At 39.4% G+C, this 14,467-nt stretch overlaps 1 protein-coding gene across 1 annotated transcript in view; it reads left to right on the forward strand.

Moving 5' to 3' along the window:
* The window catches only part of Ptp10D (Protein tyrosine phosphatase 10D), a 398,723-nt gene that overhangs the window by 267,145 nt on the left and 117,111 nt on the right, over positions 1 to 14,467 (forward strand). Inside the window, exons 16-18 of the mRNA XM_067156405.2 lie at positions 5,884 to 6,162; positions 9,903 to 10,000; positions 12,511 to 12,705. Coding sequence (XP_067012506.2) covers positions 5,884 to 6,162; positions 9,903 to 10,000; positions 12,511 to 12,705 — 572 coding nt within the window. The remainder of the gene's footprint in view (positions 1 to 5,883; positions 6,163 to 9,902; positions 10,001 to 12,510; positions 12,706 to 14,467) is intronic.

Consider the following 14,467-nt stretch of genomic DNA (forward strand, 5'->3'; position numbering starts at 1 on the left):
GTGGAGGATAGTGTTATGTGTGGTGTGTGAGTTGCAGGGATGTTGGGAACATCAAAAAATACCCAGCCCCCGGGCCATTGGAATTAACCAATGAAAGTTAAAATCCCCAACCTGGCCGGGAATTGAACCTGGGACCCTCTGAACCGAAGGCCAGTATGCTGACCATTCAGCCAATGAGTCGGACATATTGAGGGGTGTAAAACCGTTATTATTATTTGTTAGGTACCTTGGCGAGTAAAACAATCGTTTTAATTGGATAGCTTTTATCACGTTTTAAACTTACTTCTCTCCAAATATATACCTATATTGGCCCGAGTTACGAGATATTAAACGACCACTTTGTTATGATCTTGCCTGTTGTATAAATAGAAACAACCGCGAATATCTCTCAACTAAAGTAAACTCGTTTCCTCATCCCGAGATGGAACAGCTCTTTTTAGACACACCCCCAGTGGAGGGGAGTAACATGTTCCGCTTTTACCGCATATTTACCTTCCTGCCATTCGTAAATGTCTGGCAGTACGGTACCGGGAATCGAAGTCAGACCCCCCCAAAAACAGCAGCTAATTGTGCTAACCATTATGCTGGCGGACATTATTAACTACAAAACACACATATAGCATAACTTATGCATGCTTGCAATGCGCGGGTTGGACACGAAGCTAGGTCTATTCATCTATTTGTGCGACATCATCAGAGCTGCAGTAGACCTACGCTACAGAGGCAGAAGTTTCTTAACTATGGAACACAATGTACCGCATGGATTTGACACGTTTTCATTGCATAGGTCATACAGACGAAACTATTCACAAATTTGTGCGATGTCATCAGAGCTGCAATAAGACTTGTACCCGCTTCGAAGCGGAATCGTCGTCGTTCTCTGAAGAATTACTTTAGGGGAGTCTTGTAGGCGAGAATTTTTTTCATTTTCTTTTTGTCTTGAAAAGTCGGGGGGGGGGGGGGTCTAATACACGGGTAAATACGGTATAATGATTATTATTATTATTATTATTGAAGATTGAAGATTAAAGAATATTTACATTCCAAATAATTCAAAAACATATGAGATAAAAATGTGACCTCTATAAAAATTACAAAACATGTATAAACATATGCAACTAATGATCTTGAACTCCTTTTCCTTTTGTACCAAATTACTTTCGTACGTAATTCACTGAACTGTCGTTCAACATCACAATGTGCTTGAAATCTGCTGCAACAGCAAAAAGATGGAAGATTTTCTACATAGAATATAGTGTCTTATTCTGGGCACCTAATGTTCAAAATATGAAATAGAGCAAATGGTGGTAACAATAAACATACATTCCACGGTAGTGCCCAGCTAATGCTCTGGAACTTGAGAGGTGTAGCTCTTTGAATATTCCAATAAAACAAACTAAGAATGTCAATGAACTTTAGATAACCTTCATTGGTTAATTCCAATGACTTGGGGACTGGGGGGGCGTGTGCTGTCTTCAACATTAGAATTCATAGGTAGGGCCCCATATTCACAGACGCGCAGGTTGCCTTTACAGTGTCAACTCAAAAGGCCTGTACCAGACCTCTTTCGAGGCCATATATTATTATTATTATTATTATTATTATTATTATTATTATTATTATTATTATTATTATTATTATTATTATTATTATTGGTGAGCCTCCATGGCTCAGGTGGCAGTGCGCTGGCCTCTCACCGTTGGGTTCCATGGTTCAAATCCCGGTCACTCCGTGTGCGATTTGTGCTGGACAAAGTGGAGGCGGGACAGGTTTTTCTCCGGGTACTCTGGTTTTCTCTGTCATCTTTCATTCCAGCAACACTCTCCACTATCATTTCATTTTATCTGTCAGTCATTAATCATTGCCCCAGAGGAGTGCGACAGGCTTCAGCAGCCGGCACAATTCCTATCCTCACCGCAAGATGGGGGCTTCATTCATTCCATTCCTGACCTGGTTGAATGACTGGAAACAGGCTGTGGATTTTCATTTATTATTATTATTATTATTATTATTATTATTATTATTACATACATACATACATAATCATTATAGACTGTTATGCCTTTCAGCGTTCAGTCTGCAAGCCTCTGTGAATTTACTAAACGTCACCACAATCCTCGATTTGCAACTAGTGTTGTGGCCTCATTTAGTTCTATACCTCTTTCTTTAAATCGTTAGAAACCGAGTCTAACCATTGTCGTCTTGGTCTACCTCTACTTCTTTTACCCTCAATAGCAGAGTCCATTATTCTCCTAGGTAACCTATCCTCCTCCATTCGCCTCACATGACCCCACCACCGAAGCCGGTTTATGCGTACAGCTTCATCCATCGAGTTCATTCCTAAATTAGCCTTTATCTCCTAATTCCGAGTACCCTCCTGCCATTGTTCCCACCTGTTTGTCCCAGCAATCATTCTTGCTACTTTCATGTCTGTTACTTCTAACTTATGAATAAGATATCCTGAGTCCACCCAGCTTTCGCTCCCGTAAAGCAAAGTAGGTCTGAAAACAGACCGATGTGAAGATAGTTTCGTCTGGGAGCTCACTTCCTTCTTACAGAATACTGTTGATCGCAGCTGCGAACTCTCTGAATTAGCTTTACGACACCTTGATTCAATCTCACTTACTATATTACCATCCTGGGAGAACACACAACCTAAATACTTGAAATTATCGACCTGTTCTAGCTTTGTATCACTGATCCGACATTCAATTCTGTTGAATTTCTTACCTATTGACATCAATTTAGTCTTTGAGAGGCTAATTTTCATACCATACTCATTGCACCTATTTTCTAGTCCCAAGATATTAGACTGTAGGCTTTCGGCACAATCTGCCATTAAGACCAAATCATCACCATAGGCCAGACTGCTTACTACATTTCCACCTAACTGAATCCCTCCCTGCCATTTTATACCTTTCAGCAGATGATCCATGTAAACTACGAACAGCAAAGGTGAAAGATTACAGCCTTGTCTAACCCCTGTAAGTACCCTGAACCAAGAACTCATTCTACCATCAATTCTCACTGAAGCCCAATTGTCAAGCCATTTCATCCCTGCCTTCCCACTATACTTCACCATTTCAGGTCTAATTTCATCTATTCCTGCTGCCTTATGACAGTGGAGTTTATTTACTATCCTTTCCACTTCCTCAAGCATAATTTCACCAACATCATTTTCCTCCTCCCCATGAGCTTGGCTGTTCACAACACCACCAGGATGATTTCCTTTTACATTGAGAAGATGTTCACCGGGCGAGTTGGCCGTGCGCGTAGAGGCGCGCGGCTGTGAGCTTGCATCCGGGAGATAGTAGGTTCGAATCCCACTATCGGCAGCCCTGAAAATGGTTTTCCGTGGTTTCCCATTTTCACACCAGGCAAATGCTGGGGCTGTACCTTAATTAAGGCCACGGCCGCTTCCTTCCAACTCCTAGGCCTTTCCTATCCCATCGTCGCAATAAGACCTATCTGTGTCGGTGCGACGTAAAAGCCCCTAGCAAGAAGAAGAGAAGATGTTCAAAATATTCCCTCCACCTCTCCAGTGATTCCCTGGGATCTATTATGAGTTCACCTGAATTACTTAAAACACTGTTCGTTTCCTTTTTCCCTCCCTTCCTAAGATTCTTTATTACTGTCCAGAAAGGTTTCCCTGCTGCTTGACCTAGCCTTATAGGTTGTTACCAAAATCTTCCCAGGGCTTCTTTTTGGATTCAACAACTATTTGTTTCGCTCTGTTTCTTTCATCCACGTACAACTCCCTGTCTGCCTCAGCCCTTGTTTGGAGCCATTTCTGATAAGCCTTCTTTTTACGTTTACAAGCTTCTCTCACTTCATCATTCCACCAAGATGTTCGCCTTTTCCCATCTTTACACACAGTTGTTCCTAGGCATTCCCTTGCTGTTTCTACTACAGCATCCCTGTATGCCACCCATTCATTTCTACTGTATATCCTGAACCTGCTTACTGTCTACTGTTCGAAACTTCTCACTAATCATATCCATGTACTTCCGTCTAATGTTCTCGTCCTGGAGATTTTCTTCCCTTATTCGTTTGCAGACAGATTTAACTTTCTCTACCCTAGGCCTAGAGATATTTAGTTCACTACAGATCAGATAGTGGTCTGTATCATCGAAAAATCCGCGGAAAACTCGTACATTCCTAACAGATTTCCTGAATTCGAAGTCTGTTAAGATATAGTCTATTATGGATCTGGTACCCCTAGCCTCCCATGTGTAGCGGTGAATAGCCTTATGCTTGAAGAATGTATTCGTAACTGCTAAACCCATACTAGCACAGAAGTCCAGCAAACGCTTCCCATTCCCATTAGCTTCCATATCTTCCCCACATTTACCAATCACCCTTTCGTATCCTTCAATTCTATTCCCAACTCTCGCATTGAAATCGCCCATTAGCACTATGATTATTATTGTTATTATTATTATTATTATTATTATTATTATTATTATTATTGTGTTGTTGTTGTTGTTGTTTAGGAAAATCCCAATTAGACCCTGTAGCAATGACCAGGACAAACACTAGGGAGGTGATGTATGTTGAAGTGATTAGACAGGGTCAATCCGACTCTGGTCACTCTCTCTCCAAAGTTGAAAGACGTTTTCTTCCACCAAGAAAAAAAAGAAAGATTGCCCAAAGTGGAAAATTACACCAACCGAATGAACAGCAAAGAAGATATTATAAATAACTTCAGAGAAGAAATTGCTCTCCTGGAACAAAGACCAGGCAACATCTCTGTCGAGAGATGAATGAAGCCGCCAAGAAAACACTCAGTCTAGCAAAGAGGAATCATACAGTTTGGTGGAATAAACAATGTGAGAGAGCACTCAAATAGAGATCTGACTTGTGGAGTAAATGGAATGTTCAAGAAATACGGAATGAATGAATGAAATTAGTGGACCTGGTGTCAATGGATGAGAAAAGAATGGACGAAATGTTCTATTCTGAACGAATTTAACATGGACTAGACAAAGTGGACATAAGAAAATGGGTGAAATGCCAATGACTAAGACAGTCTGAAACAATAATAACAAAAACGATGATGATAATAGCTAACCACCGAGCTCGATAGCTGCAGTCGCCTAAGTGCGGCCAGTATCCAGCATTCTGGAGATAGTGGGTTCGAACTCCACTGTTGGCAACCCTGAAGCTGGTTTTCCGTTGTTCTCCATTTTCACACCAGGCAAATGCTGGGGCTGTAATTTAATTAAGGCCATGGCGGCTTCCTTCCCATTCGTAGCCACTCCTGCTCCATTGTCGCCATAAGACCTATCTGTGTGGGCGCGACGTAAAGAGAAAAAGAAATGCTAACGGATAGCATTACTGTGGACAACTGGCTGACCTGGGAATAATGTTGCTTCCACTTTCCAATGGTTGTGTGCCCGCTCTGCCCTCTTAGAGACAAGATGCAACTTCTTACATACCAGATGCTCTTTTTAGACAGTTTTTGTTACTGATATGTTTCAAAATATTGTTTAAAATATCTTAAAATATTGCTGGTTAGGCCACACACACAGTCCTGTGCATGTCAGTTGACACCTTCACTGCTGTTCTTTCTGCAGTCCTCTCAAAAGTTATGTTAACATGGTGCATGTTGTGCAAGCAGCCTGCTCGACTTGAGGACCACCATACAACATCAGGAGGTTAAGTTTTATCAGGCTGTATTTGTGATGAACATTCTGCGATAGACCCACATTTCAAAGGCCTGCAGTCAGTTTATGAATTTTGTTTTCAGAATGTTTGTCTACAATGAAGTAAAATAATGGCTGAGTTGTGAATGTGAGATTACATTATTCTCTTGTTTGTAAGCTTAATTTCAAGAGTAGTATACATCTATTTAAGTGAATTTTCCTCTCTGTGTATGTTCAGTGCCATTGATCCAGTCAGAATTGGTTGTGGTGAACAACCAGCAGGAGACAGATTCTGTGACCCTGCGTTACACCCCGACGCCGCCGGGCTCTTCTCGCTTTGACCTGTACCGCTTCATGCTGTCCGATCCCAACGTACCCATCAAGGAGAAGGCTGCCAACGACACAGATATGAAAGTGACGTTCACTGGTCTGGTCCCGGGCAGACTCTACAACATCACCGTGTGGACCGTGTCTGGTGGCAAACGCAGCCAGCCTCTGCAGCGCCAGGACAGGCTTTGTGAGTACTGTTCACCCGTACTAAATATTTTTTTCTTACAGCCGAAACATTTTGTGTTTCCTTTCACGTGTGTCTGTTTGATAGGTAATGTAAGGATTTTGAGAGAGGTGAAGAAATTCTTGTTGGAAACACTAGAAAAGTACTACAGAAAGTGGCAGCTACCCTGCAGCTCTGCGTGTCGCTCTTGGAGAAAAGAGTCGTTGGGAATTCCTCTAAAAGCCGAAGACAAGGAACAACCTTGTCGTTTGGGGATGCACTCGGTTAACAGAATACTGTGCACCAGTCTGGCACCAAATCAGCTGGTATTCTCTTTAACGTCACTGCCCAGAATTACAAAGACTGTGGTTTTCAAACACAACACACCCGGCTAGTTGGCCGTGTGGTTAAGGGCCCACAGCTGTGAGCGTGCATCCGGCAGATTCTGGGTTCGAATCCGACTGTCGGCAGCCCTGAAGATGTTTTTTCGTGCTTTCCCAGGGGGCTGTACCTTAATTAAGGCCATGGCCGCTTCCTTCCCACTCCTAGCCCTTTCCTATCTCATCGATCGTCGCCATAAGACCTATCTGTGCTGATGCGATGTAAAGCCACTTAAAAAAAAAACCAACACAATCTTTTAATCCATTTTGCAAGACACATCCGTCACATCTTAAATCAAGGCATCTGATCTGGAACAAATGGTCTGTCACATAACCTGAAGAATTTATGGAAGGAAAAATGGTTAGGCAGTCCCGAAGAACCTACCCGAACTCTGCCTGGAATGTCTGGTGCCAACAAATCCATATTTAACTGCTGTTGGGAGATTTAAAAGTGAGGAATTTCAGACTCTCCTGAGTGTGAACCATGAGCCTCACCGGAGATAGAAGGAATATTGTATGGTACCATTTGTCACTTCCCTTGTAAATATGTGGTCTTCAAATACAGTAGAAGTCAGCTAGAGCGAGTACGGCATATAACGAGAACCAGAGGAGCAAAGGACACGTTTGTTTGGTTCAGGCAAGTGTAAAAGTGTAATCTTGTTTTAATTTTGACAAATTTGGTACCAGCTGAAACTAAAGAACTTGATGGTTAAAAATGGCTTGCATGGTTGGACAGGATTAAGAGGAGAAATTCCTATTTATATGAAAGGTCTTAGAACTATAGCAGTGTAAATAAGGACTTAAGGAGAGGAGAATTTTCAAGAACAGAACAGAAAGTATTTTATAGGGACTAACTTAACATTTTAACAAGAAACTCGTGTCTACACACTTCAAGGAACTCCCTAGCAAAAAGGAAACATGGGCATCTTCTAACATGTTGCTGGGGGAATTTCAGATCAACCCTGTTGCTATTATGACCAGAAACCGAAGGGAAATCTTGAACGTCAAGGTAAGATAAAGCTTAAACATAGATTCGGACCGGTACCTCTCGGAGATTAAAGTAAGATTCCAACCAAACAAACCCAAACAAAGAACCAAGAGGAAGCTTAGAATTGATACAGATACTCTGAAATAAAACAAAGAAACATATTGTGAAAAATTGTCAAAACTGAATATGAACAGCTGGGAAGAGATCAAAGCAGCTGAAGGTTTGGGGAACTAAAACACAGGTGGTGGACAGAAGACTACAAGCATGGAGGAGGTGGCATTGCAACAAAACCGAGGAGAGATGGGAAACTTTCAGCAAAGATCATACAATCAGAGAGAAAACAAATTATGATAGAAGTAGGTTGGATAAGACAGAAGAAGATTTTCGAAAGAACAACACTCGAGCATTTTACAAAACCTTCAGAGAGGAACTACAGGGATACCAGCCATCACGTTTGTGTTTCAAGTGGGAGGATGGTAGTGTAGTAACGAACAACAAAGAAAATTCCCAATTTCTCGCAAATTTTGCAGAACGTGTGGAAAGATTGGATATGAACAATCTATCTCAGGATAACCAAGATTCCAAGCCACCGAATCTACAAGAGATGAAGGAAATAATAAATGAGTTTAAAAAGAACAAAGCACCAGGTGAAGATCGACTTATTGCAGAAATGAGTAAGTTTGGAGGAGAAACTGCAGCAAAAGCCATCCATATTCAGTATTCAAGTACATCACCGGACTGAAAGCTTCGTGGAGGAGTTGTTGTTGTTGTTGTTGTTTTTAACGATTTCAAGATTTATGTATAATTTGTATCTATTGTACAAATGTATAAAGTTCAAGGATATAGTTTGATGTTTTGGCACCACTGAAGAAGAGAACACTAGCTCTCGAACCATGTACGGTAGATAATCATAATAAAATGTATAGTACTGACAAGGCAGAAAAGTGTTTGATAGAAATTCGAAGGCGATGTCAGAGTCAATTAGTAATACCCGTCGACTGCTGTTCTCGAAAAAAAATTCAAAATGAAAGAACATGTTTTCATTACAAATGCATAAGAAATATGTGGCTGATTACAGTTGTTAACTCGTTAAAAATAAAGGCTGAAGTAAACGATCACTTAATTTTAATGTTATATACTGAAATTAAGTAAGAATATTATACATCTGAAGATATGGCAGAGTACATCACTGATTTCAGAGGTTAGTTTGTTTTCTCGTGTCTAGTTAGTAAAATTTCAGAAGGGTTATTCCCATGTAAATTTTTAGCGAGGATGTTATCATTTCTCTACATGCGCTTGAAGTATGTTTTCATGATACATATACGGTTAGGTTAGGCGACGCCATTTGAAGAAGAAAACTAAAATACTGTATTTGCCACAGAAGCCTCTGGAGTGATACTATAATTTTTTCAGAAGGAAATTAAAGATACACTTTCTTGTAGTATCGGATTTTGAAAAATAACAAGTAAGTCGTAGTGTTGATATACCTGTGAAAACTCAAGTTTTGAACAAATTTTCATACTGATATTAATGTGTATAGGGTGTCTCCTGAATTTTACAAAAGTCTGATATAACAACAATTTGCTATAGTGAGTAAATTTTTCTCCATTATGACTTCTGCTGTAGTTATGCTCTATTGTCTTCTTAATTTTACACTGTAATTCTTTTTCTATGTCATTAATTACCTGTCAGTTGTAAAAGAAATCTTTATTTTATGCTGTGGCTGAGAACTGATATACTGTATTCTGCTCTCTTCATTTTCTTTCTCTTATTTATAAAACTAGGGTAGTTGATAGATGACTGTTAGTGTTAGTGATTGGTATGTGGTAAGTATTCAGTATTTGTCACTTCCTGTCCATAATTGAGTCTGTTGTGAGCGACAGTAATAACAATAATGTCATAAACTGGAGGAAGATAGGTTAAGAAGTGTAGAATTAAGAGAATACAAATAGAGGGTGAAGGAGGCACATGGTTCATTCACAGAGGTTTGTAGAATGGATTCTGTATGTAGTAGTAGTAGTAGTAGTAATAATAATAATAATAATAATAATAATAATAATAATAATAATAATAATAATAATAATAATAATAATACAGTCTTGTGCTGACTCTGTCATTTACCCTTTTAAATATTGCCTGGGAGGGGAATGCCATATGATAGACAATTTAAAATTTATTAAGTAGAATTAAAAAAAAAAAATTTGTTACCGTTAGGTTTTGTAATGTTTGTGCCAGGAGTCTCCTGTTGTCCCCTACAGTTAGTGTGCCTATTCCACATTCTTTACAGTTTGTTTGTAACTTGTATATATTTGGTATAGTACAGGAGGCTCAGTTATGAAATGTGATAAGTGTTTGTCATTTTATTATCTGTTGAAAGCAAATGGGCATTGTTACAGATCCTGGCAGCATCTCCAACCTGAATGCGACTATGATCTTGGACACCATGATAGCCTTGGTATGGGATCCTCCCAGAGGGGACTACACTGATTTCCAGGTGTGTTGAGCTATGACCATCAGAACTCACATTTTTTGGTAGTGTACTCTTCATACAGTCTAATTCTGTTCATGTAGGTAGGGGGAGTACATGACTTATTGCATTTGTTTCAAAACCTTACTTTCTGTTTGTCTAGTATAAACTTATCAATTCCGCTGCGTGGTAAACCATACACGGGTATGCAAAACCTGCTTGTATGCATCACCTATTGAAATATAAGCTTCTACAAACTGTGTTGATTTCTGACAAACGAACATTAATTATGCTTTGCCGAAGTACTGTAGTTGTGAACTTTAGGTTCATGTCATCTATTGATGATAATTTGAAACCTATGTATTCTCATTTCCTTGTTCCATTCTGCCTTCTGTAGGAAGAAATTTAAACTTTGTGTTAGAGATATTGAAACTCAAGATGAATATTAAGTTTGTTAGGGTAAGTACCATGAGCTATGCCGATTGTCAAGTAGTGATATTGAAAGTGCACTTTTGGGGCAAAATGAAAGTAGTACGAGCGCTCTGAAAATTTCAAAGGACTAACTTGTATGGTTTTAGAACTACGTGTTATTTTCTGACAGTGCACAAAATGTTATTCAGCTAAGCAATTTATTACTGTCTATAGTCTAGTAATCAAACCGTTTTAGTACTGGCTCAAGAGGTTAAGTTCTACATAAGGAGAAGGAACAAGAAAATGAATTCATAATAGGACCAACACAATGGCAGGTCAGTATGGGAAGACGTAGCAATAGAAAGTGGAGAAAATGATAAAACACAAAAGGAGGCAGGTTCTCTCCTCGTCACTCTCAGTTCTTCTACATCCATCTCTTCTCCGCTCCCGATGAGCTTGTTTTTGTTCCCAGCTTCATTGGGGACAGGCATCAACACTCATTGAGCGGCCTTCAGACTTGATGTGGGTTAAGTGTCGGATAAATACAGGAAAAGGGAAGAAACATAAGGTCAGATTAATGTTGTTGGATTCTGACTTTTTGTAATTGTTTCTCATTGATTTCAGTATGACCCTTGTAGAATCACACGTTTCCACTTCTCATCAAAAGTGCTTTTGCTTTAGCATTGGGAGTTATGAGGGATTCTATTGTACTTGGAAAGAATACTCTGAAGAAATATGAAACCTGTGCACATAATAACTTGAGGATAGTAAATTTGACAAGAGAGTTGTAGTTGCTGATGTAATTAGGAACATAAAGGCTAGATCAAACAGCATCATTGTGTGCGTCAGTGAACTATACCTATATCACGTGGACTTGCATCGAGATTCACTGCTACAGTTACAGTAGTCGTTGGAATGTACAACAATGTTTCAAAATGAGAGAGTGAGGGGACTGTCCAATAGTTACAGTATTGCCATATAAATTCTTCTGGTATGCACACTACCTCCCAGAGTTGCTTAACAAACCCACCCTTCAGGTAAGTACACTCTTGCTTGCTATGCTTACACAATAGGAAAGTTCACTTTCCTTATCACAGTAACGGTACCGGGAGCAAAGCACATCGGCAGGGTCTGAAGAGAGATTTCAAATGATTAAGAGATGTAACAGTTTATATACATAATCAGCAAAATTGCAACACTAAGAGGAAAACAAGTGGTACATGTTTCATCTTGTAATTTGGGTCAACTTCAGCTACTTAATTTGGAATAATTTATACATAATTTAAAATTAATCTTAAACTGTCAGCTGAAAAGCGGAAAGGTTATTTGACGTGCAGAAAACCCTCTGAATTCATGTTACTAAGCGAAGTAGTATTAACACACAGCATTTCCTTCTTCTCATTCGCATAACTCGTGTCTGGTTACCGTGATCTCATGCTTGCTTTTACTGTTTGACAGTATTAATTTCGTTAGGGAACACTGTGTTAATACTACTTCACTTCATAATATGAATTTAGTGTTTTTTTTCTGTATGTCTAAACATGTCTCCTCTTCAGCTGATAGTACAACATTAATTTTTAATTATGTATCAATTAATCCACATTAAGTAGCTGAATATGTCCAACGTGTACTACTTCTTTATGTCTTAGTGATGTAATTTCACTGATTGTATGCATAGAAAAAATTGGACTATTACATCTTTTAATCATTTGAATAGTTGATATCAGTCCTAAATCAAGTGTGAAATATATTTTACATAGTGGAGAGATTTATCATTAATGAGAGATTAGTTAAATCAAAAGGAATTTCATATTGAATGAATTAATGGAATTAATTAACACTGGGACCGGAGTGTTTTATCGTTAGATAGGGGATTGTTGTTGTATCTCTCCTACATCCATTTCTCCGAGCTTCGTCATCAACGTTCATGGCAGATCTTCAGTAAATCCATCTATTTGAAAATATTTAGATAGTTCCTGTCCTTTAGTGTTTTCAGGTTTGTCCAACACTGACCTGTCGTGTGTTTCTTTTCATGCTATATATTATCAGGATTCAGTTTCTAGTCTACACACCACCAAAACTGTTATCCAATGTCAGTCTGGTTCTGATGGCTTTGTTTGTTACAGGTATCATACTTGAACACGGAAGGAATACTGATCAACAACTTCACTCGCCAAAATACTATCACGATCACGGAACTGAAGCCACATTGGAACTACACGTTTACAGTGACCGTGCGTTCGGGCACGGAGCCTTCTATACTGCGCTTATCTCTGCCTATCTCGGCCGTGTTCACCACCAGGGAGTCTGTTCCTGGCAAGGTAATATTATCTCCTGTGATTGGTGACATCCTGCAGTTCTTACAGTTCTCAGGAATGAAATTGATCAAGACATTTTAAAGATTTCTCTCTGTGCACCATGTAATTGAAAAATACTGTGAGAAGAATAGACGTTATGATCATGTTTTATAGATTGAGAGAGCGATGTTAAATTTACTGAGGAATTATGGGATTAGGGGCGAGTTATTGCCGACAATGAAACGCATTGCCGTTTGATACTTGGTCGTGACAGGGGTTACACAAGGCTGTAATATTTCACTTTTGTTGTTCAAAGTATACATGGATACTATACTGAAAGGTATAAAATAGCAAGGACAGATTCAGTTGGGTAGTAAGCAGTTTGGACTATGCTGACTGAGTTATAAACTTTTAAAGAAAAGAAGTGGGCATTATGTGAAATCTAGCATTTTGGAGACTAAAGTGACATTCAGGTGGATAATTTTAAGTACTGTATAATTCCGAATACAACCCCCACTTTTGCTTCAAGCCGTTCATTCTTGTAAATATTTACTACGTTAACATGGAGTATTGAAATAGATTTGAATATGGTTACTGTAATCAATATACCACATGTAAATGGGCATTCAGGTCTTACTGTGTTTTAGTTGTGTTCTAGAAAACTACATTGATTTTTTTTTTCTCAATGCGGTTACAAAATGAATTGGCGTATGGCTTTTAGTGCCGGGAGAGTCCGAGAACATGTTCGGCTCGCCAGGTGCAGGTCATTCAATTTGACGCCCTTAGGCGACCTGCACATCATGATGAGGAAGAAATTATGATGAAGACGACACATACACCCAGCCCCCGTGCCAGAGAAATTAACCATTGATGGTTAAAATTCCCGACCCTGCCGGGAATCGAACCTGGGACCCCTGTGACCAAAGGCCAGTACGCTAACCATTTAACCATAGAGCCGGAGTGGCATCTAAATTCGAAATGTAAGGTAATGAAATACGGTAAATCAAAGAATATGGGTAAATATGCAGTAAATATGAAAGCCGCTGCTGCGAATGCTCGATCATCATTTGTTTAAAATCAAATAATAATATTAGATTAAAAATTCCATCTGTTCAATACATAAGTGTTGCTGGCATGCTGGGTGCGTGAATAGCTGATCTCGCGGGATATCGTACTTTGCGAGAGTCGAGACTGTTGGTTACCGAAGTCTACCTAGCTCACATTCAGGTTCCATATCTGCCCCATGAAAGTTCTGTCTCAGTAGTAAGCGATGGATTCAAAACGGCATCTGCGGTCATTTACAGTGCGTGAGAAACAGTAAAGTTGTAAGCAAAGCTGAAATATATGGAAATCGTGCTGTTGGCAGAAAATACATATTGATGAATCGTGTATTTGTGATTGGCGGAAGAAGAAGGAAAACTGCGGAGTGCAGTGTTTCCGGAAATTGAAGAACGACTCCACAAATTTGTGATAAAAGAACGTGAGTTAGGATATGGTGTTTCTAGTGAAATGTGTCAATTGAAAGCACTAGAGATCTCAAAAGAACTCAAAACACAGGGTTTTACTGCAAGCCGCGGATGGATCCGAAACTTTTATCTGTGAAAGGGATTGTGCATTTGGAGATGTACGTCTATTTCACAACGTCTACCTGGGGCGTATGAAGAAAAATTAACGGCCTTTCAGCGTCACATTATTGGTTTGAGGAAGCAAAATTCTTATTTGCTGTCGCAAATTGGGAATGCTGACCAGACACCTGTCTATTTTGAAATGCCATTGGAAAATACAG

This window comes from Anabrus simplex, chromosome 12 (assembly GCF_040414725.1).
Source record: "Anabrus simplex isolate iqAnaSimp1 chromosome 12, ASM4041472v1, whole genome shotgun sequence".
Taxonomy (NCBI): domain Eukaryota; kingdom Metazoa; phylum Arthropoda; class Insecta; order Orthoptera; family Tettigoniidae; genus Anabrus; species Anabrus simplex.